General features: G+C 42.0%; 1 protein-coding gene across 1 annotated transcript in view; it reads left to right on the top strand.

The window, feature by feature from the left end:
• The window catches only part of LOC134587264 (uncharacterized), a 164,896-nt gene that overhangs the window by 76,211 nt on the left and 67,084 nt on the right, over positions 1 to 21,601 (top strand). Inside the window, exons 29-37 of the mRNA XM_063443527.1 lie at positions 115 to 259; positions 533 to 671; positions 2,558 to 2,711; positions 2,827 to 2,922; positions 3,496 to 3,639; positions 11,863 to 12,089; positions 13,478 to 13,616; positions 20,212 to 20,332; positions 20,850 to 20,959. Of these exons, the coding sequence (XP_063299597.1) occupies positions 115 to 259; positions 533 to 671; positions 2,558 to 2,711; positions 2,827 to 2,922; positions 3,496 to 3,639; positions 11,863 to 12,089; positions 13,478 to 13,616; positions 20,212 to 20,332; positions 20,850 to 20,959 (1,275 nt within the window). The remainder of the gene's footprint in view (positions 1 to 114; positions 260 to 532; positions 672 to 2,557; positions 2,712 to 2,826; positions 2,923 to 3,495; positions 3,640 to 11,862; positions 12,090 to 13,477; positions 13,617 to 20,211; positions 20,333 to 20,849; positions 20,960 to 21,601) is intronic.

Raw genomic sequence — 21,601 nt, 5'->3', positions numbered from 1 at the left:
GACTGATGCTTTTAGGAGTGTAGACGTGTTTAAGAATGGTTGAAAATCCATCTTGATTGTTTTTTATTACTATGAAGCAAATACATGTGACTGATATATATTCTATGTTCACAGGACGCCTTCCGTGCACTCTCCCAAACGCTTGAGATTGTAGCTGCCATGCATGATATTATTTCTTACATATTTAGCTTTGCTCAGTTGGGAAATTCATACATCACTCAGACGTTGACAGCAGATTGGGGAGGCACAGAAGGCATAGGTAATATGTCTATTTCTGATAACAACATTTCAAACCACTGCTGATGTGAGATAAGTAATCGTGCTCTGCATTCATATAGTAACAAAACACTTGAAAGATATTCTTTATTAGAACGGTTTAAAAGATTTATATCCTTTGTAAGCTAGTAATCTTGCGAGAGGAATCACAACTCCTATAGTGTATTGGTTTCGCGTGTATATAAAGCTAAGTTTTAATATAATATTTAACAAAAGCTGTGCCTAATTTAGCATTGTTTTTATTAATATATCACAGGAGCTGAGCTGCGGGATATTCAGAAGTTGATTGATGGTCTCCATAACCCCCAAGATCCCAAAGAAGTCGCCAAATTATTGCTTCTGAGGCGTGAAGTTTTGTTTCTGCAGTTTGACGCAGCAGTGCGCCATTTGATTCGGTATACCATTGTTTTCATTGGTGCAAATGGTCTTTTAAGATATTGGCATGTTTCGATAGTTCTGTACACCAGATTTATTGGACAATAAATGAAACCCTCTTGACTCTACGAAATTCGCAAAAGAAATGCATCTTCTATGCGTAATGCTGCTGGTAAACACAATATGTCTTTTGAGGTAAAAATTAGGCATAAGATTATATTTGCCAGTCAAAAGGTCTTTAGTTCGCCTATAGCAGAAGCAGGATTCTGCATCAAAGATGTCTTTAACTGCTGCCAGCCTATCATTGTACTCCCGTAGAATCATACTGATCTGTAGCTTACGGGCACCTGGAAGATTGCACTTTGGTCAACTCTTTTCTCCGAGAAATTCATAAAATATACATATATATATATATATAGTTTGTGCGTGTTTGCTTGAGACACTATAATTTTTAAAATGTATTTATTACTGGTATTTATAAAGCACCAACATATTCCGCAGCGCTGTACATTGGGAAATTGGGACATTGGGACAATACAATTTTCTTTTTTTTTTTTACATTTAAGGTACTTTGAATTCTTTTTTTTTTATATTCTTTATTTTTGTTGTGCATAAGATTGACATACATGCGTGTGTTGCCACTATATAGAACATAGTAAAACATAAGCAATTCAAATTGTAAAGCATTGTGGCACATGAGTAAACTGCACAGGTATTTGATATTAAACATGCTTAAGTTGATCTTGCCAGTGGGTGTTTGATCAGGAAAGGTAGTAAGACATATTAAATAGGCACTGGCTGAGATGTAACAAGGTAGATTAAAATAAAACATGAATGAAAATGTGGAACTATATGCTTAGATTAACCACTGGTAGCACACATGTATACTCTGGTGTTGGGTTTGCAGCAAGCTGTTGTCGTTAGCAAGCAATTAGCCGGTAAGGTTTAAAGAGCACCTAACCAATGCCCAGAGGTAGAGAGACCCAGTTTTCCCCGCGACTAGTCTCTTCAGTGAGGCTCCCCCTTCTGGCCCAGAACCCGAGACAGTCCAGGTGGCATTTTTCCATGATGATGTCCCAGGTTTTGGCGGGGACGAGCCTCTGCGGTTCGTTTTTCGTGCTCACCCGGTTTCCAGAGCGGCGGGTCTCTGGGTCATGCAGTTCTTGCTTGTTCTGAGGTGGGTGACATCCCTGCTGTCGGTGCCGGGGGCGTTCGTGCGACTGCCTCAGTGTTCTCTTGCGCCGTCTCCACGCCTAATCCCTCTAGTCGGCACATGGATACCTTGCGGCTCCGGTCCAGTTTAGTAGGAGGGGGTAGTATCCGGCGGCCTTTTAGCACAGTTGAGGGGCTGTGAGCGTGGTCAGTAGGTTGCTGTTTCGAGGTAGCCGCTTTAGCAGAGGTGTTTGCGTTGCTTTGCATGCGGTGCCAGAACGCCCTGCAGATGGCATCGAACTTTGCCTCAAACTGCTCTCTCCATGACTGGCTGTCAGAGTCTGCTTGTGCAGGCAGGCTTCTCGGTGTGGCGGCCATGTTGGCTCCACCACGCGGTTGCCAGCTGTGTTTTCTCGGATCAAGGTCTGCAGAGATGTTAGCTGCCCCAGTGGGGACCGGGATATCCCCCACCGGTCCGGGGGGGGAGGGGGAGTATTAAGGCTGCCACAAGCTGAACGAGGTGTGGTCTTCAGGCCAGGGGATCCTCCGCTTCCCTCAGCCCTCAATACCGCTCTCTCCTCCTATTAAGCCTTTAACTGCTGTAATTGAATTGATCCCATCCATTAAATTACTTATCGGGAGCAGAAAACCAGCTGATAAACGTGATCATCTTGAATGAAATCGATGCCATTGTGTGATAGCCCAATCTCTGTATCTATGTTCTTTTGAAAAAGCTTTTTCTTGTCTTTCTCAGGTATACATTCTTGTCTTCTGGAAATGTTTCTGCCTTTAGGACAACAACGGACAATATGTACCACGGGCTGCCAGCCTTAAGTAACTCTGTAGCCAGATGTGCATTCTCCTCGCAGTTGCCAATACCGCAACCTCTTGATCCGCGTGGCCACAGAGTATGTAAACTTACAAATAACACTTGCTACACACCACTCAAAAACTAGTACTGTATATTACACATTTAACATTTGTAACGCGTCCAGTGCCAATTGAAATTGTTGTATTTTCCAGACATTCATGCTTTACCCTTGGAGGACGTTTCTAGCTGATGGCGGATTGTTTCCACTGACCATAAACAAGCTACATACCATTGGATACTTTATGCGGGTAATTATCCTTTACATTTAGAGCATGTATGAGGCAAAGTGCTAATGTCTGAGTAATTAGTATAGGTAACCATGAAAAGACAGCGTTTACATTGCTGTGCTTGCAGGGACATACAATAGACACCAGAACCACTACATTAAGCTGAAGTGATTCTGGTGACTCTTGTGTTTATTTTAATGTTCTTAAACTATTTATTTCCTTTATATTGCATGTTCTTATTGTCACTTTGAATCTCCTTTATAGCCCTGCATCTTTTCTCATTCATCTTTTCATGTACCATATTCATTTATTTATATTTTTTGTGTATACATAACAAAATATATAACATACAGAACAATAATCCCTTACAAACTTTGTATTTTTGCATCTGCTCTAAAGTTATAGATAAATGATAACAGATTACATTTACAGTTTACTTCCAGACAGATAGCTCTACAGCTCTCTATTCTTTACCCTATTATGTCAGAGCATAGTAGAATTGTAATTACAGTTATGAGAAACTAGTAAGATAACCATGATGTCAATCCATTCTGTAGCCACTGTCCAGTAATACAGTTTATATCTCTTTCTCAGATGTGCCTGTGTGACATGACAGACCAGGAACGTACTGTAGCTCACGGAGAGCTAGTTGGGGTCCACCTATTAATGGAAGATATCCTTCAGGATAACTATAACTTCATCTCGTTTACAGTTGAGGGAGACATGGAATCCAGACAGGTATACTGAAATTCAAACTATGGAATAATGACCTTTTGCAGTACATTTTGCAATCTGGAAAATACAGCCGTCCAGAGTAGGACAGCTAGCAAGAGACGGGAAACGCCAGCAAAAATAACATGGGGGTAAATGAAACGTCCCTTCTCTGAAACCACACAGCCTTTTAATGAAAGTCAGATGGTGCATACTGTAACTGTATCCAGAGAGAAAACAAAATACTCCCCCTACTATAGGCCACATGATTATTGGCCTGCTGTAAAAAGTGGTATTTATGATTTCAATTAATTGTATGTTTGTAGCAAATTCTATATTTTGCCAACCTCACCAATCTGTGCAGTGGAAGCCAGGACTACGTGGGAGGCAAGATTGCCTATTGAAAACACATGCTCATATCATGAATTGTACCAGCCCTTAATGTACCAATTCATATAACCCTGATCGTGGAATTTCCCACATGATGTACTGAAGAATATGAGAAAAGGGTATTACTGATAAACAAGGGATAGTAAAGGAAGGGTAAAATGGAGGATTATTTTATCCAAGAAAATATATTAAAGCAGGTGATCAATTATATATATATATTTTTAATTCTTTATTTTTGTATCACACTGCATATTTAACACAGTTAGAGTGCAAACATATGTATAAACATCAGCTTCTCATACGTTGCAAAACATTATTAGGAAAACATTATGCAGTGTGAACTTTTTTGTGTTTTTGAAAAGTAAGGTACATACATGAAAAATAACACGAGTAGCCTCAGGGGCGTCACAGTGGTCGGCTGTCTAGTGGCGGTTTGTGTGTTGCCCACTGAGAGGGGGTCATCCCCGTTGCTGCTGTCGCCTAGTGGTGTGTCTCGGGTCGGTAGTGGGGATGGAGGGGGGGGGGGATTACAAGAGTGAGCTTGTTGCTCCTTTGGAAGCTTGTTCTCACAGGTTGGGCCTTACGTGTTCCATCCATGTGTAGTGCCTGGTGAGGTTGGGTGACTGACTAGTCGCAGCTTGGGAGCCGTGTGCATTGTGCGAGTGCTAGGGTGTAGGTCGGGTATTTGTGTGATGTGTCTAACTACCAGATATGTCAATAAAGTATAGTGGTGGAAAGTCATTCCCCAGGTGCACCACCTTGAGGGACATACCCAGATACCCTCTGGGTATGTCCCTCAAGGTGGTGCAGCGGGACTCTGCCCTCTCCGTGCTTGTCTGGTTGCAAACTCTGGTATTTCGGCTGGATTCAGTTGCGACAGGTCCAGACTTCTCTGGTGTGGTGGTGTCAGGATGCCCAGTGTGGTAAGCAGTGATCCAATTTCCTGGGCGCTGTGTACTCTGTGTGTGGTCCCACCGTGGGAGAAGATGACCGCTCTTGGGGTTCCCCACTTGTAGGGGATATCTTTGTTTCTTAGGTGTTGTAGGCTCGGTTGCATCTCCTTTCTCCATGCCAGGGTGTTCCTGGTTAAGTCCGAGAAGATATACAGTGTCGATCCTTCAAAGGGTAGAGGGTTTTTTCCCCGGAGCGCCATAAGGGTCAGTGCCTTGTGTTGGAGCGATTGGAATCGCACTATAAGATCCATGGATGCAGTCGTAGGAGCTCTGGGCGATTTTGGCAGCCGGAACATACCATCTAGCTGCACGGCCTTCGCCTGTTTGGGCGGCAATATGTTGTTAAGAAGGCGTCTAATAAAATGTGGCACCTCTGTAGTCCCTACTGAGTCAGGTATTCCCCTGATCTTTAAGTTGTATCTCCTGCGTTGGTCCTCCAAGGCATCCAATCTGTCTGTGGAGGCCTTTTGATTGCGCTGGAGGTCAGCCACTTGTTTTTCAACTGCTGTCAGCCGTGTATCTTGGGCGCAGGAGAGTTCCTCCAGCCTGGAGGCCTTAGTGGCTACCGCGTCTATGGCCGTTTTGTAGTGGGCCATGTCGGCCGCGATATTCTTTCTTAGCTCGCTCAGCATGAATTGGTGCAGGTCCGCCGTTACCGGTTCTCCCGGCTTTGATGCGGCCTTTGCGGGGTCCGGTGCTTTGTTAGCAGTGGCTCCTATATCCAGGTCGGCAGTAAAGTCATCCGAGGAGTAGGAGTATAGGTCGTCTGCCGCCGCCATTTTGTCCCATGCGGCCTTGTTCGTGCCGCGCAGCAATTCTGCGATATCTCGGCTCGTGGTGGCTTTATCTGCCCTCGTTTTCTTAGTTTTTTTGCCCATGGCGTTTCAGTGTGCCATTGGCAAGAGGGTCGTTGAAGTTTGGGGTTCCTCTCCACCTTTTAGAGGTCAGTTTCTCTGGTTGAGATACGGAGCTCAAGATTATGCGTCCGACCAGTTCCCTAGCTGGCTCCGCCCAGTTCGATCAATAGTATTTTATGTTAACTGGGGTTTAAATAAAACCAGTTTGTAAGAGTTTATTACATTCACACACTTTTATTTTTTGCATAGGATCCCTTCAAAAAGAGAAAGCTGAGAATCATTTCTCAGTTCACTCTTTTGAAGGAGCTTCTGTACTCCGACACAGTACCTTGTCCAATCTGCTTCCTAGACGTTGGGGAGGGAGCCTGGTCTCCTTCCAGGCAGGTATTATCCCCTCTGCTTATTCTGCTGCAGCCCTTCTTCTAGGTATTGTTCCCTCTCCCTACAGCGATTGATATTGCCTTTCAAAGGCATTTGCGGCTCTCAAGCCTAGCTCTCTTCAATTTATACCAGGGCTGGATGGATCGTACAACCAGCCAACAGGTTCAGAGATTCTGTTCCTGGGATCCCTAAAAATCCACACAGAACACCCAGTTCTAAAGGTACTAACATGCAATACTAGGCTATATGTTCATTACACTTAGATTGCTATGACAACTTTACTAAAATATAAATAACCAAATCATAGCAGACAACATGCAGCAACTTATTATAACATAATGACTTATTTATAAGGGGTAGGGAAGACAATATTTAACACAAAATATCTCTCCTACCTGCAGAATTAGCAATATGCAAATCTAACTGAATATGCAAATTAACAAGCCTTGCTATTAGGGTAGTGCATATTGCTGTTGCTACCAACATAGGGTGCTATACAGGCTCCATAGCCAAATCCACCTAGTTGGTACCTGTGACGGACCGCCTAGTACCCCGACTGGGTACCTCTGCCAATCGCTGCTTCCTAGTAATTGCGAGCACCATAAGCACCACACTGGAACATCATAACCACCGTAAACCCCACAGCCGCAGCTTGGCTGGGATCTCGCTGTCCTCCACCTACCCTGGACCCAAGTCAGGGATCCAGCTTCCAGTGGGTAGAACTCTCCTACTCCAGAGAGTATAGCAGGATAGCTCTTACAAGGGCTGGTGTTGTAATCCAAGGGAGTATAGTGATATAGCAATCCCCAGAGTGCAAATAGCTATCCCCTCCACACATGAGGCTCTATGTTGAGGGTGAAGAGTAACTCTTTAATGGCAGCCACAACTGGCCTTATATGCAAGTCCCCATGCAAGTGGTTTTCCATTGCATATTCCAGGGGCATTCCCCACTGGACCTGAGAGGGGACTATGGCAATGTACACACTGTAATTGCATTGGCTCTCAGGTCCAGGACACTCCCACACAAAACAGGGTAATCCCTCCCCTGTGCCTGAGAGATAATTGAGTCAGGCACTGTACTAAACTCAATTATCTCCAGGCACAGAAAACATACATTTTACAATAACCTGAAAGTACCCCAAAACACATGGAAACCCCACAAAGGTCACAACCCCTGATAGCCCCGATCTCGGGGACCAACATATCCAAACATCACCCAGATCGACTCCCGGGGTTCGGGATTTCCATGGAAGTCATAATTTTGACCGACCGTGCACATGGTCCTATGCCCAAAACAGTTGCAGAGAATCAGGGCTAACAAAAGTACATAAATCACCTGAATGGAGCCTTTTAAAGTGCATTGGGCAAGGTATAGGCAGGAGGCTGACAATCAGGCTCCTCCAGGAGCCCGTGGTGAGGTTCTGTTCACCACAGTAGCAATCTTCAGCAGGACAGGAGAGCAGACAAAGAAATGTAACAATAAACCCATACATTACTCACACCCTGTACCTACAATGGGCACAGAGTGACTTAGTCATAGGAGTAGTCCAGGGTCTTACATAGAATGTTTGTCTGAAACTCCTGATGACTACCGTCACAATGCTCTTTGCAAAAAATCAACAGTTATAAAGTAATTAATCATTATTATTGTTCAGACTCAACACAGAACATACAGACTGACATAGACTATAGTAAACAATATGGTAAAGCAGGGAAAAGCAAGATAAATATTTCAGTGTATGTGAAGATGAATTAAGAAGATAAAATTACCTAATAGGATATTCCTGCATGTACCATCTACATGCTTGAGATGTCAGAAAGGAAAGGGTACTGTGATGCATATTTGGTCGAACTGTCCAAAAATAATTCCATTTTGGATTATGGTAAAAAGTTCAATTTCTGAGATTTTAAGTGAAATTCCACCTTTTAATGCAGATTTAGTACTCAATGCCAATATCTATCTATAATTTTTTTTTATTTTAAGACACTTCGTTAATGCTGTTAAATCTCTGATACCTGCCCTCTGGAAACAAACATGTACACCAACTAAGGAACAATTGCTTGATAAGATAGAGATTCAGACTGCAGAAGTGATTCAGGTGTCTACATGGATAACATCACAAAACTTTTAAATGCTTGGTACCCATGGTTAGAATATTTAGCCCAGTGTAATAAGAGTAATGATACAGAGGCACCTCAAAAATCTAGGAGATAAGTAGAAAATTTTGACATAATAATCCTCTCTTGCAACTACTCTTATAAATACGACTCCACTATCTACTTTATCTCCATTTTTAATCTATCTTTTTTTAAACTTTATGATTTTTTGTTTTTTTTGTAATTCCTTACTCAAGAAAAACTGCAACGTTCTACGAAATGTAACTACTTATAAATTGACATACGACCCAAAGTAATTAACATAAACAAAACAATTGAGCTGTTTCCTTCTTTTGAGGAGCAAATTATTTAGTTTAGGCCTTATTTTATTTTGAGAGATACATTTACTGCAGGAATTTCCTGACTTAATATGGACAAATCAAAGAAGGATACTATTTCTTCTGACCTATATGAAAATAAAATAATTTGAAATATGTCCCTAAAGTATAAATTTTCATATGTTTCTTTGTTTTACATATTAACATGATAACATACCTTGATATACTGCTTGACCTATTGTAATCTTCAAAATATTGGAACGTGTTCTTGTTATGAAATGTCATATCCTGTAATACTGTTATACAAAAAGACAGGAGTCGCACTCAATCCCAGCAGACACCCGGTGCACTGGAGCAATACTAGCAATCCCACAACGATCAGGCAAACAAAAATAAAATCTCCAGGCACTCAAGGTGTTCAGATTTAATGGAGCAAAAAAGAGCAGAAACTTTCGACCTGCTAAGAGGTGTTTGCCACATAGTCAACTCAGTGTATATATATATCTCAAATAATCAACCAATAATAAATTTACATATTAACATATATCACATTTACATCAGTGGTTAAACAACTCATGCAAATAGCAATAAAAATAAATTAATACATTACCTCTGTGTGTCCAAGGAAAGAAAGGCAATAAATAAATTAAAAAAAAAGATAATAAAACAAAAAGAAACTCTAATAGGAGTCCAGTAGATACATTTCCGGTCAAATGAACGCAAAACTGTGTTTCCTGTCCCCAGGAACGCAAACCGGAAGAATGTACATACTAGACAAGCCTACATTAATTTTCTTTTTCTATCCTGTAATACTATCTTGATGAATAAAAAAAATTGATTGGGAAAAAAAAGAATTAAGATCAGAACAAGGAAGGTGCAAGACCCAGTTTTAAGACCTTTCCGAAATAGATTCCCTAGAATCCCTAGACGTTGTTCTTTTGCATACTACATCACCTAAATATTCAGGAGACAAAAACACATTAAAAAGAATTCAAATCGTTCTTCGAATTCTTGCATCAAAACATATTTCTTAAGTGATTTCGAGGGTGACATTTTCTGTACATAGATGATAGTTAGAGCATAGAGTATAAGCTGAAGTTTGAGGAACTGAAAAATAACATCAGGAAATTCATATTTTATAGAAGAAGTTCATACATGAAATAGATGTCCACAAGAGATGAGGACTGCTTTATCTAGAGGTCAATGTGGGCATCTACCACCAAGCATGGTCCCTACAATGGTTATTGCAAACAGTGGTGGAAATGGAGAAATCAAAAGTTGATAGGTTGGGGGGCGGGTCCTGACCGCCGGCGGGATCAGACGTGCCCTGTCTGAGCTCCCGCTCCAGGGCCCGAAAATCGGCCCAAACTGGGGGTTTAACCGCGACCATCTCTCTATACTGGTGACCATACTGACCCCCAGTCACTGGGGAAAGCGGGGACACCGCACACGACCCTGTCCTGCACCTAGAATAACCTGACAGGGGCCCGGAGTACGTTGGAGCTTGAGCCAGGATGAGACGGCCGCTCTCTCAGGTCTCCGGCTGGTGTCTCGCTTCCCCCCCTCTGGACCGGGGGGGGGGGGGTCATCCCGGTCTGCAGGGGACCAGCAGAACACCAATCTGGGCATAAGCAATCGCCCGAGCGAGGAACATCCACGAGCACTATTCTACAAGATGGCCGCTGCACGGCAGCCATGTGCGCGGACCGCCAGTGCAGGAGAGCAGATCGAAGGGAAGCTAACCCAACACCACCCGACCACCATGACAACCCTCCCCAGGTCTGTGTTGGCGGACATCACTGGGCAAATCAAGGTACAGGTTGAGGGCATCAACCAGGATGAAATGGGGGGGCACACAGAGCGGGACCCCACTGAACAGCCCTTCTAAAGCAGACCTACAGGGGCCACCAGACCCTAGAACTGCCAGTCCCGACAAGGCAGGTCACAGGGACTGAAACCCCAAACCACCCACCTTGTACCCGGTTAGAATCAACCCACCCCACCAGCCTGGGCATGCCACACCACAACCACCGCCACGCGCCAATGCAAAAGCGCAGGGCAGCACCACTGGGGCACAACAAGAGGCACCTACCAAACAAGCACAGGGCTGGATTGGGCCAAACTATAAGGGCCCCGACAACCACAGCCCCTACAGATGGTGATCCATCATAGCAGAGCATCATGAAACACCCAGAAGAGGCACACCCGCACACTCTACCAAGCCAGAGTGCCCCACGCGTATACCCAATGCAGAGCGCCCAACAACCTCCCCACAGATTGGGAATTGGAGAAGCTGGCAAACAGACACGGTCTGCCTGCTGGCTGACCACGGTGAAGACACAGGCACAGATGTACCTTAAATCCTACTCAACCTGGCGGACTCTTGTCGCTAAACTTCCAACCATGGACGTTGACTTATGCTCGTAACTATTTGCCCTAGCATCAACTCCAACTATGCTTAGCCAGACACACTGCCTACAGATAACACAGCATGGTTTACACAAAGCACCAAGCGAGAAACACACTCTAGAAAATCACACTAGCAAACCACAGAGCTTAGACACCCATTGTAAATAGAGAAAGTGTTACCATGCTTAACCTCACTGTAAAGATGCACAGATTGTTAAACTCAAAGTCCACCTACACCCTGCTAATACACTTAAGCTTGTACACTTATGCTTATTCACCTACTCCAGTGTAACTTAAACCATATTGCTCACAGCTTGTTTCCTTTATCATTACCTTTTCATTTAAAAATGTATGCGTACCCATCACGCCACAACATTGTTATAATCTGACTATGAAAATCGAGCCTGCTGATGCTGTTGTGGCAATACAGGCACTGTTGTACCTACTTGCATACCAAAAATAAAGAATTAAAAAAAAAAAATTGTTAGGTTAATATAATATAAGAGTAAAGTACCTGATATGGTCCAGAGTTGGAAGAGTTTGATTAAAATTTGCATAATAGACGTAAATGTGGGCTAATGTTTCTATAATTAGACAGGCCTAACAATAAATGCCTCCCCTTATGTTCATGTGGAATGTTGTTTATATAGCAGTGTAGACAATTCAATGTAGGCTCTTCCTTATTGGAAATCTGGTTCTGTAGCTAGTATTTGATGGAATACTTTGCATTATTTGGTGACTTTACTACTATGTATCTCCCAGGCTCTAAACCAAACCTGGATAGTAACTTGGGTTCCTTTAAATGTACCCATGCTATTTCCGCAGATAGTTCCTGAAGGATTAGGTGACAAGCAGCAAGAATTGTCCAGAAAATCATCTAAACAACAGCTGTTTGTACCTCATGACCCCATCTCTGCATACAAGATGTTAAGAGCTTTTCTCATTCTTTGGAAGCAGCTGGAGCTCTGTAAAGACAAGTGGGGCAAACTGAAACTACAGGTAGAAGAGATAGACACTCTCCCTCTCTACAGACAGTTCTGTGAACAATACAGGTAAATGAAGAGGTGTCCTTTTGTTGTATTTTAGCTGTACTAAAGGACATGAGTCAGTGGCGTACACACAACCCATGGGGCCCCGGTGCGAAAACTGATCCGTGCCCCCTCCCCCCGCGCGTACTTGGCGCGGGCCAGGGCCGCAACACATGGCGGCGGGCACCTGGTCGCAGGGGTCGCAGGGCTGCGACCCCTGCGACCGCGGTATGTACGCCAGTGCATGCAGATACACATACACTTAAAGGACTACTACAGACACCCAGATCACATCAGCTCAATGAAGTGGTCTGGATGCCAGGTCCCTCTAGTTTTAACCCTGTAGCTGAAAACATAGCAGTTTCAGAAAAACTGCTATGTTTCACTGAGGGTTAATCCAGCCTCTAGTGGCTGTCTCATTGACAGCCGCTAGAGGAGCTTCTGCGATTCTCACTGTGAAAATCACATTGAGAAGATGCTGAACATCCATAGGAAAGCATTGAGTAATGCTTTCCTATGGGCGGTTTGAATTCACGCTCTTGCCGCGCATGCGCATTCGTTGCTGAGAGGCGGATCTGGGCGGAGGGATCCCCAGCGCCAAGGGAGACCGGCGCTGGAGAAAGGTAAGTGCTGAAGACACACACACACACTCTCACGAACAGATGCATACACACTAGCTAACAGACACACACTAGCTAACAGACACACACTAGCTAACAGACACACACATTTACTGACAGACACACACTCAGTGACACATACTCACTTACAAAACACACACTCACTAACAGACACCAAACAGACTCACTAACAGACTCACACAAACTAACACACTCACTGACACACACTCACTGACACACACTCACTGACACACACAAACTAACACACACAAACTAACACTAACACACACACTCTAACACACACACACACTAACACACACACTAGGGATGTGCATTGGCCAAAAATTTGGTTTGGTTCGGCACTTCCGAAATTCGGGACTTCGGCAATTTCGTCACTTCGCTTTGGCACTAGGGTTAGGTTTGGGGGTAGGGTTAGGGTTGGGGGTAGGTCTATGCTTGGGGGTAGGGTTAGGGGGTAGGATTAGATTTCTGTCATCATTAGCGTAATTTATTCTCCCTCTCTTCTTTTGCCACTTTTCAGAAATCCGAAGCATTTCGGCACTACCGAAATTCGCCACTTCGGCAATTCGGTGCGATTCAGCATTTCCGAAATTCGGCACTTCGGCAATTTGTCCGAATTTAAATTTGGACCGAAACGAATTGCACATGTCTAGACTGCACTGATTAAATTTGATACAGAATAAGACTTGTATGCCCATAGATGAAATGTCATACTAAGAGATGTCATAGTATCTGGTACATTATTATTTTTATTTTATTTTTGCATTTTAGGGATGAAATCTTTTATCCGACCATGAAAAACATTGCCAGACAGATGGGGAAAGAAAAAGAATATGAAGGCCTCACTCTAAGGACACAGACTGTACTTCCTCCAGAAGGGGCATCAGAGGTTGAGATCCGTATTCGACAGGTGAGAAGAATATTTCTTAGAATTTTTGTAAAGGAAAATAAGACTTTGTATGATTTGAAAACTGTATTTAAAGAATATATCTATAATAATTCAGGCGTTATTGTAATAGTATCACAGTGTACTAATAGCTCTCCAGAATGCACACACTTCACATACCTCAAGCTGGTCTAATCTATCTCCATGTTATTCTTGTAAACCACTTGGTCCCATACAGAGATTACTTTACCATAGTTAAAAGGGGGTAGGTGCACAGGTCAAGCTACTCTTTGATGCTCACACAACACACACAACTCTCTTTCTTGATGTTCTCTGAACATGGAGGGTTGGCAATAGAAGAGGAAAATGAAAGAAAATGCAGTACTGTTACTGTCTAGCCTTAAAAGGTTGCAAAATGTTTTGGTAGGGATATAAAATCAAGATTGTAATTTGTTGTCGTTTATCTACGATTAATTATGGCAAGTATGTCCTAACGTACAAAGAGAAGGCCGACCAAAGATGTTTTGCCCAGTGATCCACTATCCTATAGATCAAGCATGCAGCCCACAATCAATATATTTGCGGCCCACCTTCCCTGGGGCCGCTTTGTGCTGTGGCCAGGGACGTTTTAGCCGCGAGGCAAACAAGGCATTTGCCTTGGGCGGCATTTTCCAGGGGGCGGCAAAAAAGCCGCCCCCAAATGCCGATGGCAAATGTCTTGTTAGCCTTGCGGCTAACAGACATGCCGGCGGGCTGCTGGGCGGTCGGGCGGCGCTGGCGGGCGGCTGGCGAGGGAGCCCTTCCTCTTAGCACTCTGCTCAGCTCCCTCGCGCGCCGCAGAGTGAGGCTGGGAGCCGGAATATGATGTCATATTCCGGCTCCCAGCCTCACTCTGCAGCGCGCGAAGTGAGTGTGTGTGTGTGTCTGCTAGTGTGTGTGTGTGTTGGTTAGTGTGTGTGTGTGTGTCTTTTAGTGTGTGTCTGTTAGTGTGTGTCTGTTAGTGTGTTTGTGTGTGTCTGTTAGTATATGCGTATCTGTCATGTGTGTGTGTGTATTTAGAAGGCGGGGCAGGGGGGAAGGGCTGGGTGGGGGTGGTGTGGGGGGGAGGGCCTGAGTTTTGTCCTGCCTAGGGCAGCACAAAACCAGGATACACCACTGGCTGTGGCTGCGACCAGCCGCAAAACATGAAAGATATTTCCTGTCTAATTCACGGCCGATTGTGTGCTCCCACTGTTGCAAGAGCACAGAGTGACTGTCTGTCTGCAGTGCCAGCCAGCCACTTCCCCTTCCCACCTGCTCGCAGTGCTGGAGGAGCGTCTGGCCTGCTTGAGAGCTGGAACTGGAGGACGGGCAGCTCATCTTGAGGTAGGAGAAGATGGGCTTGTGGGACCTTCCTGTGTAGGGTTTTAATTGGGGAAGGGAGGGGGTTGTGTATTCATTTGAGGGAGGGGACAGTGTATTAATCTGAGGGAGGGAGGGGGCACTGTATTAATTTGGGGAAGGGAGGTGGCAAGTGTATTAAATTGTGGGAGGGAGGGGGCAATGTATTAATTTTGAGGGAGGGAAGGGGCCAGTGTATTAATTTGGGGGAGGGATGGGGCCAATGTATTAAATTGGGGGATGGAGTGGTGGGAAGGGAGGCAAAGTGTTAATTTGGGGGGAGGGCAGTGTATTAAATTTGAGTGGGGCAGTGTATTCAATTAGAGTGGATGGAGGAAGGGCTGTGTATTAGATTAAAGGGTGGTGGATTAGATTGGGTGTAGGGAGGGGGGCAGTGTATTAGAATGGAGGGAGGGGGCAGTGTATCCAATTGGGCCTGCATGGAGGCGCTGAATGCTCTCCATGGAAATGCTGATTGGCCACACGTTTTTTTGCCACACATGCACAATGTCAGGATCGGGACAGGGATCCAACACGCAGAGTACAAACAGGTGGTAGGTACGTATACCGGACCTTAGAATGGCCGGACTTAATGTAAGGAGTAAGTAGAGAATGGTCTAAGAACAAGCCGAGGTCGAGGGAACGAGAGGACAGGTAAGCGAGAGACAAGCCGAGTCAAAGGGTAACAGAGGTAAACAGGGTAGTACAAACAAGCCGGGTCAGAACCAAAGAGACAACTAGAATACAAGAGCACTGAGTGACTAGACAGGCTAGAACCACGACAGGGCAATGAGCAGATGCCGAAAGCCTTACTTTATACCTTGATTCTAGAGGGTAATCACGCCCCCGACGAGTCCTGATTAGTGCTCGGGACTTGACTGACAGGTCGGCCCGGGTTGGCGTCATGACGTCGACTACTGAGCGTCGCGTCATATAAGGAAGGGGATCCCTCGCGGTCGGCTTGTAAATGGCCGAGAGGACCGCGAGGAACGGAAGAAACAACCCCTCTGGGAGGATAAACGTCTAAGTCTCTCACCTCCTCTGAGGTAGAGACTACAGGTACCCTGACACACAATAGCCTCCCAACGCTTTCATATGGGAAAGCATTGGATTGGCTAAGATCATGAAGTTTGATGATCTCAGCCAAAGTGAAGAACACACTCATAGGACTTCAAAATCAACAATATTAAGACATTTGCTTTTTACAGCTGTGCAACAGCATACATTCACCATTTCAGTTCCATTTGCAAACTTTTCTTAATACGGTATGTCAAGGTAGTTGGACTACCTTAATATGTCAAGGTAGTTGGCTCTTTTGTTTACTTTGAAGCCCTACGAGTGTGAGGACGACCAGTGTCAGGCAACTTTTTTATACTGTACTTTTCTAAATAAACCTACGTTTCTATGAAAACAGAAGTTGTTTTGCAGCCCACATAAACTTAAACCTTGTTTATTTGGCCCATGTGAGCCTTTGAACTTGACATGCTTGATATAGATTATATAGTCCTGGTAATATAACACTGTTACTTTGTTCTAAACTAGGGGTTAAAAAAAACATCCCTGCAGACCAGAAGAATCAATGTGCCATATTTAATTAATATCCCTATTGCTATATATGTATTAAGGCCTTTTGGCCTGTAATTGTGGGAGGGGCGCGTATGACTCACCTTCTCCCTACTTAAGGGACACCCCTTACCTGGCTCCATACCGTTCGAGGTCAGCGCTGCATCACCCTCCCACCCACTCCTCATTATTAACTATTTTTCCCTTACATTTCTTCTTGGTGGGCCCTCTTTATTTACAGGCCTACCTCATCGTCGGTTCCGGCACACCACAACCGACTTGCTCTTTTAATACCATCCCACACCTATCAGTGTTTGTATCTTCTGTACTATCATGAGTATATATATACTCAGTGTGTATGCAATATAATATATACTCAAACACAGCACACATTTTATCCCAGCTTTTACCTTCAAGCTCCCAATCTTTTCTCTGTTCAAGTCCATTTTGTATTTATAAGTTGTATGGCTTGTGATAAGTATCCCCTTTAATCTTCACAGACATCATAGTTTGCTTTCATCCTGTTCTGTTGGTGCTAACGAAAAACTGATTTGTAAATAAAAATTTTGCAGGAAAGAAAAAGGGAAGAAGGTCTGAAGCACATACTTATTTACCTATGTGTACAGCTTTTAACAATTGGCTTATTATTCCATACTTATAACAAGTCAACTAGTTTTTAACTTTATATTCTGTTTGTCTTAAACCAGAGTCCCCTGGCACCATCTTACTATTCCACGGCAAACAATTTTTAAAGTTTTAATGCAACCCATCATCTCTGTGCTGCTTGGGTTGATGAGGAAGCATTCGCCTGAGCAGCAGTGGGTGGTTGTGAATTTCGGAGTCAGCTGACCACCTATTCAACCTTTCACTACGCTAACTGCTGGTGTGATTTGGTATGGCTAGCAGGAAGTGTGTAATTTCTGCCTTAGCCATACTTCCAGTGGGGAACAGGCTGTGTTTTAACACTAAATGGAGCAATAGCGCTAGGGGATTCCAGGCACTATAAACAATTCAATAAGATGAAATGGTTATAGCATCTACATTGTCCCTTTAATTTCAAGAGCAAACAAAAATGGTTAAACATTTTTTTTTTTTTTTAAATCTTTATTTATTGTAAGACAGGATGAAAAATACATCACATACAGAACATCCATTAACTTTATACAGACACGTATTAATCCCTTAAGACCGCAGGACGTTCTATGCCGTCCCCATTTTAGTGGGTCTAAAATCCGCAGGACGGCATAGAACGTCCTGCGATCTTATGTACTTACCCGGTCGCCGGCGATCCCACGCCGGCGATCGCGGTATGGGGGACTTACCTGGGAGCCCAGGGAGTCCCCCTCCGTCCTCTTCGGCCGCCCAGAGCCATGTGATCGCGAGGTCCTTGCGAGGACCCCGCGATCACATGAACGGCATAGCCGTCCAAGGCAGTGCCAGCAGGGGGAGTGCCTGTAATGACAGGTACTCCCCCTGCTGTCTGAAAATAAAATAAAATCAGTTAAAACAGTGTAAAAATAAGATTATATATACTTAGATCAAATATATATTTATTATATATATGATCTAAGTATATATATACACATATACACACATGCACATAAATATACATACACTGTCTACGTGTATTTTAATATTAATATATACATAATTATATATATATATATATTAATATCAAAATACACGTACAATGATATTGATTAAATATATATATATAATTTTCATTATATATATATTTATATATAATAAAAAATAAATAAATATATAAATACGTTAAAAAATAAAATAAAAAATTAATAAAAAAATAAATAGATAAAAAATATATAAACATGCGTAATTTCGTTCTAACTGTATTTTAAACTTAATATATATATATAGATATCAAAATACATGTAGAACGAAATAATATATATATATATCTATATACATAAGTATATACGTATATATCACTATATATATACCTATATATAAATAAAAATAATTTAAAAAAATTATATACATATATATACAAACATATATATATATACACACATATATATATATAATAATTCTACGCATATATTTATGTAATAATTTTACATAATTAGGTCATTTTATTAATTACAATTTGCAGGACCTGCCTGCCAACCCAGGCCGAAAGTTCAGGGAATTACATTTTCTAGCACTATATTTAACCCTGTAACTTTCCAAGACACCATGAAACCTGTACATGGGGGGTACTGTTTTAATCGGAAGACTTCGCTGAACACAAATATTAGTGTTTCAAAACAGTAAAAAATATTACAACGACGATCGTCAGTGACAGTGACATTTTTTGCATTTTTCACACACAAATGGCACTAACACTGACGATATAATTGTTGTGGTACGTTTTACTGTTTTGAAACACTAATATTTGTGTTCAGCGAAGTCTCCTGAGTATAACAGTACCCCTCATGTACAGGTTTTATGGTGTTTTCAAAAGTTACAGAGTCAAATATAAGGTTTGCGTTTCAGTTTTTTCACATTAAAATTCACTAGGTTGCCTTTGAGACCGTATGGTAGCCCAGGAATGAAAATTATCCCCATGATGGCATACCATTTGCAATAGTAGACAACCCAGGGTATTGCAAATAGGGTATGTTCAGTTTTTTTAGTAGCCACTTAGTCACAAACACTGGGCAAAATTTGCGTTCAAATTAGTTTTTTGCATTTTCAAATATTAACACTAACTTTGGCCAGTGTTTGTGACCAAGTGGCTACTAAAATAGACTGGACATACTCCATTTGCAATACCTTAGGTTGTCTACTTTTGCAAATGGGGTAATTCTTATTTCTGGGCTACCATATGGTCTCAAAGGCAACGTAACCAATCTGGCGAATTTCAATGTGAAAAAACTGAAATATGTAACACGCTATATTTGACCCTGTAACTTCCCAAAACACCATAAAACCTGTACATAGGGGGTACTGTTTTACACGTGAGACATCGCTGAATACAAATATGTGTATTGTATTGCAGTAAAAGCAAACAGTATTTTGACATTCACAGTTAGAATGTCACGTAGAACTAAAAAAATTTAAAAAATTCTTATTTTCTCCCATTTTTTAAATATTTTTTTCATATTAAATTATGTTCCATACCTAAATATTTGATGTTAAACGAAAGCCCTGTTTCCCCTGAATAAAATGATATATAATAAGTGTGGGTGCATTTAATATGAAAGAGGTGAATTATGGTTGAACAGACATATAGCGCAAATGCCAGGTTTTGTTTACGTTTTTTTTGGATCACAACTTGTACATTTGGCTGCGGTCTTAAGGGGTTAATATATGTACATCAATCAATATTTGTACATGTAAATGTATTGAAAGCATTGCTGCGAATGGTATAACATGAGTAATCCATAAATTGAGACAGTACAGTGTGTCTGTGGTCTAACTTGAGAACGTGCCACATCCCGCCCTGATTTTTGATGTAAATAAAAGTGAAACTGCATACAACCATACAAACGTTTTCATATCAAGATAGGAAAGTTAGTTGATCCGTGGTCGCTGCCCACTCAGGAGTGCCAAAGAGCCTTGTGGTATCTAAGTTTTCTTGATAAATGTTAAACATTCTACATGATTTTTCATTATTATTCGAGATACAAATAGATAAATCTACCTAGTGATAATAAATATGTTGTTGTTGTAGCTCCAGAAACTTTTGGAAAGCTTTGAAAGCCATATGATCCGTGAAGTACAAAAGAAAATTGGCAAAGAGATAACAATGGTAATTTCAGAAAGAGCAAGAGAAGAAAGAGGACTTCCCACAGGTGAGTATAGACCTCCCACAAGAGGTCCACTATATCATGAGTCATTATCCTTGCTTGATGGAGCAGAAGTGTTCAAATATACAAGAGTTGTGATGACAGCTATTACTAATACATTAGGATATTTAAATTAATTGTCAAACAAACAGATGGCAATGTAGCAAGGGAGAGATGAGGGGATTAGCAATACCAGTAGAAAGATTTTTTTTACTCCTTTGACTAAATCATTGCAAAAATAATGCATGTATTTTCTTCATTTTCTTACATTTCTATAAATTCTAGTAAGGTGGTTGCCCTTTCTGCCGTTTTTGTTTCTTGAACTCTAGATAAGTGGAATTAGCCTATTGTTATGACTGTACAAATGTCCTAATAACTCTGTGGACCCCATTGCATTTCACCACCTGTTCTACCAGATGTTCTTCCACAACAGTACAATCCTAATTCTATATTATCAGTTGTCTTCTGTACTGACGACCCTAAATATAATCATAATTGTGTGGTTCTGGAATGTGTCTTTCAGAACTTTGGAAACAACCTGTCATGAAAGAAAACTTTTCCCCTGTGAGACCTCAGATCGTTGAACATTTTGTGCAGAAGCTTATGAGTGAACAGCAGGACAGTAATTCACAGGTAAGCCTCGATAGAACACATTCTTCCACAACATTTGTTGTATGTTTAATATGTTCTAGTCTAAAAGTCATATGGTTTTGGATGGAAGCTTTAAATACATCAGTTTATCAGGTGAAGATATCCAATTCAATCTGTTATGCTGCCATAGAAATGGCAGACAAGAACCATTCGTGTCTGCCCAATTCTCTAAATACTTTTATTAGTCCCTGGCCTTATCTTATATCTAGCATAACCCTAGCCTTTTCCAGGTATTCTTAAACTCTGTGTTAACCTCTACCAGCCACAATGCTATTATTCCGCTTTATGGTACAGATGGAGTGTTTTCTTATAATTAGGATGAACCCATTTGGTCCACTGTGGATTGTTAGATCAGCATTCATTACACATGTGGTAATGATTTAAATTAAGATGACCACATGTTGCTAGACTACAGTATGTAGACATTTAACATGACTTCTCTTACTAAAGTATGGGCAAGCTTTTCTGGAGTTTATATAAATAATAATAATAATTATTATTATTATTATTGAAATTATTATAAACTCCAGATTACAAGAAGAACTGTCATCTCTGTTCTTAATGAATTTTTTTGTGGGGTGGACTTTTCTGCAGTTTTTTAAATTTGTAGCAGTACTGTGAAAT

This window comes from Pelobates fuscus, chromosome 2 (assembly GCF_036172605.1).
Source record: "Pelobates fuscus isolate aPelFus1 chromosome 2, aPelFus1.pri, whole genome shotgun sequence".
NCBI lineage: Eukaryota > Metazoa > Chordata > Amphibia > Anura > Pelobatidae > Pelobates > Pelobates fuscus.
The sequence above is the reverse complement of the archived record's forward strand: the minus strand, read 5'-3'. Positions and strand labels throughout refer to the sequence as shown.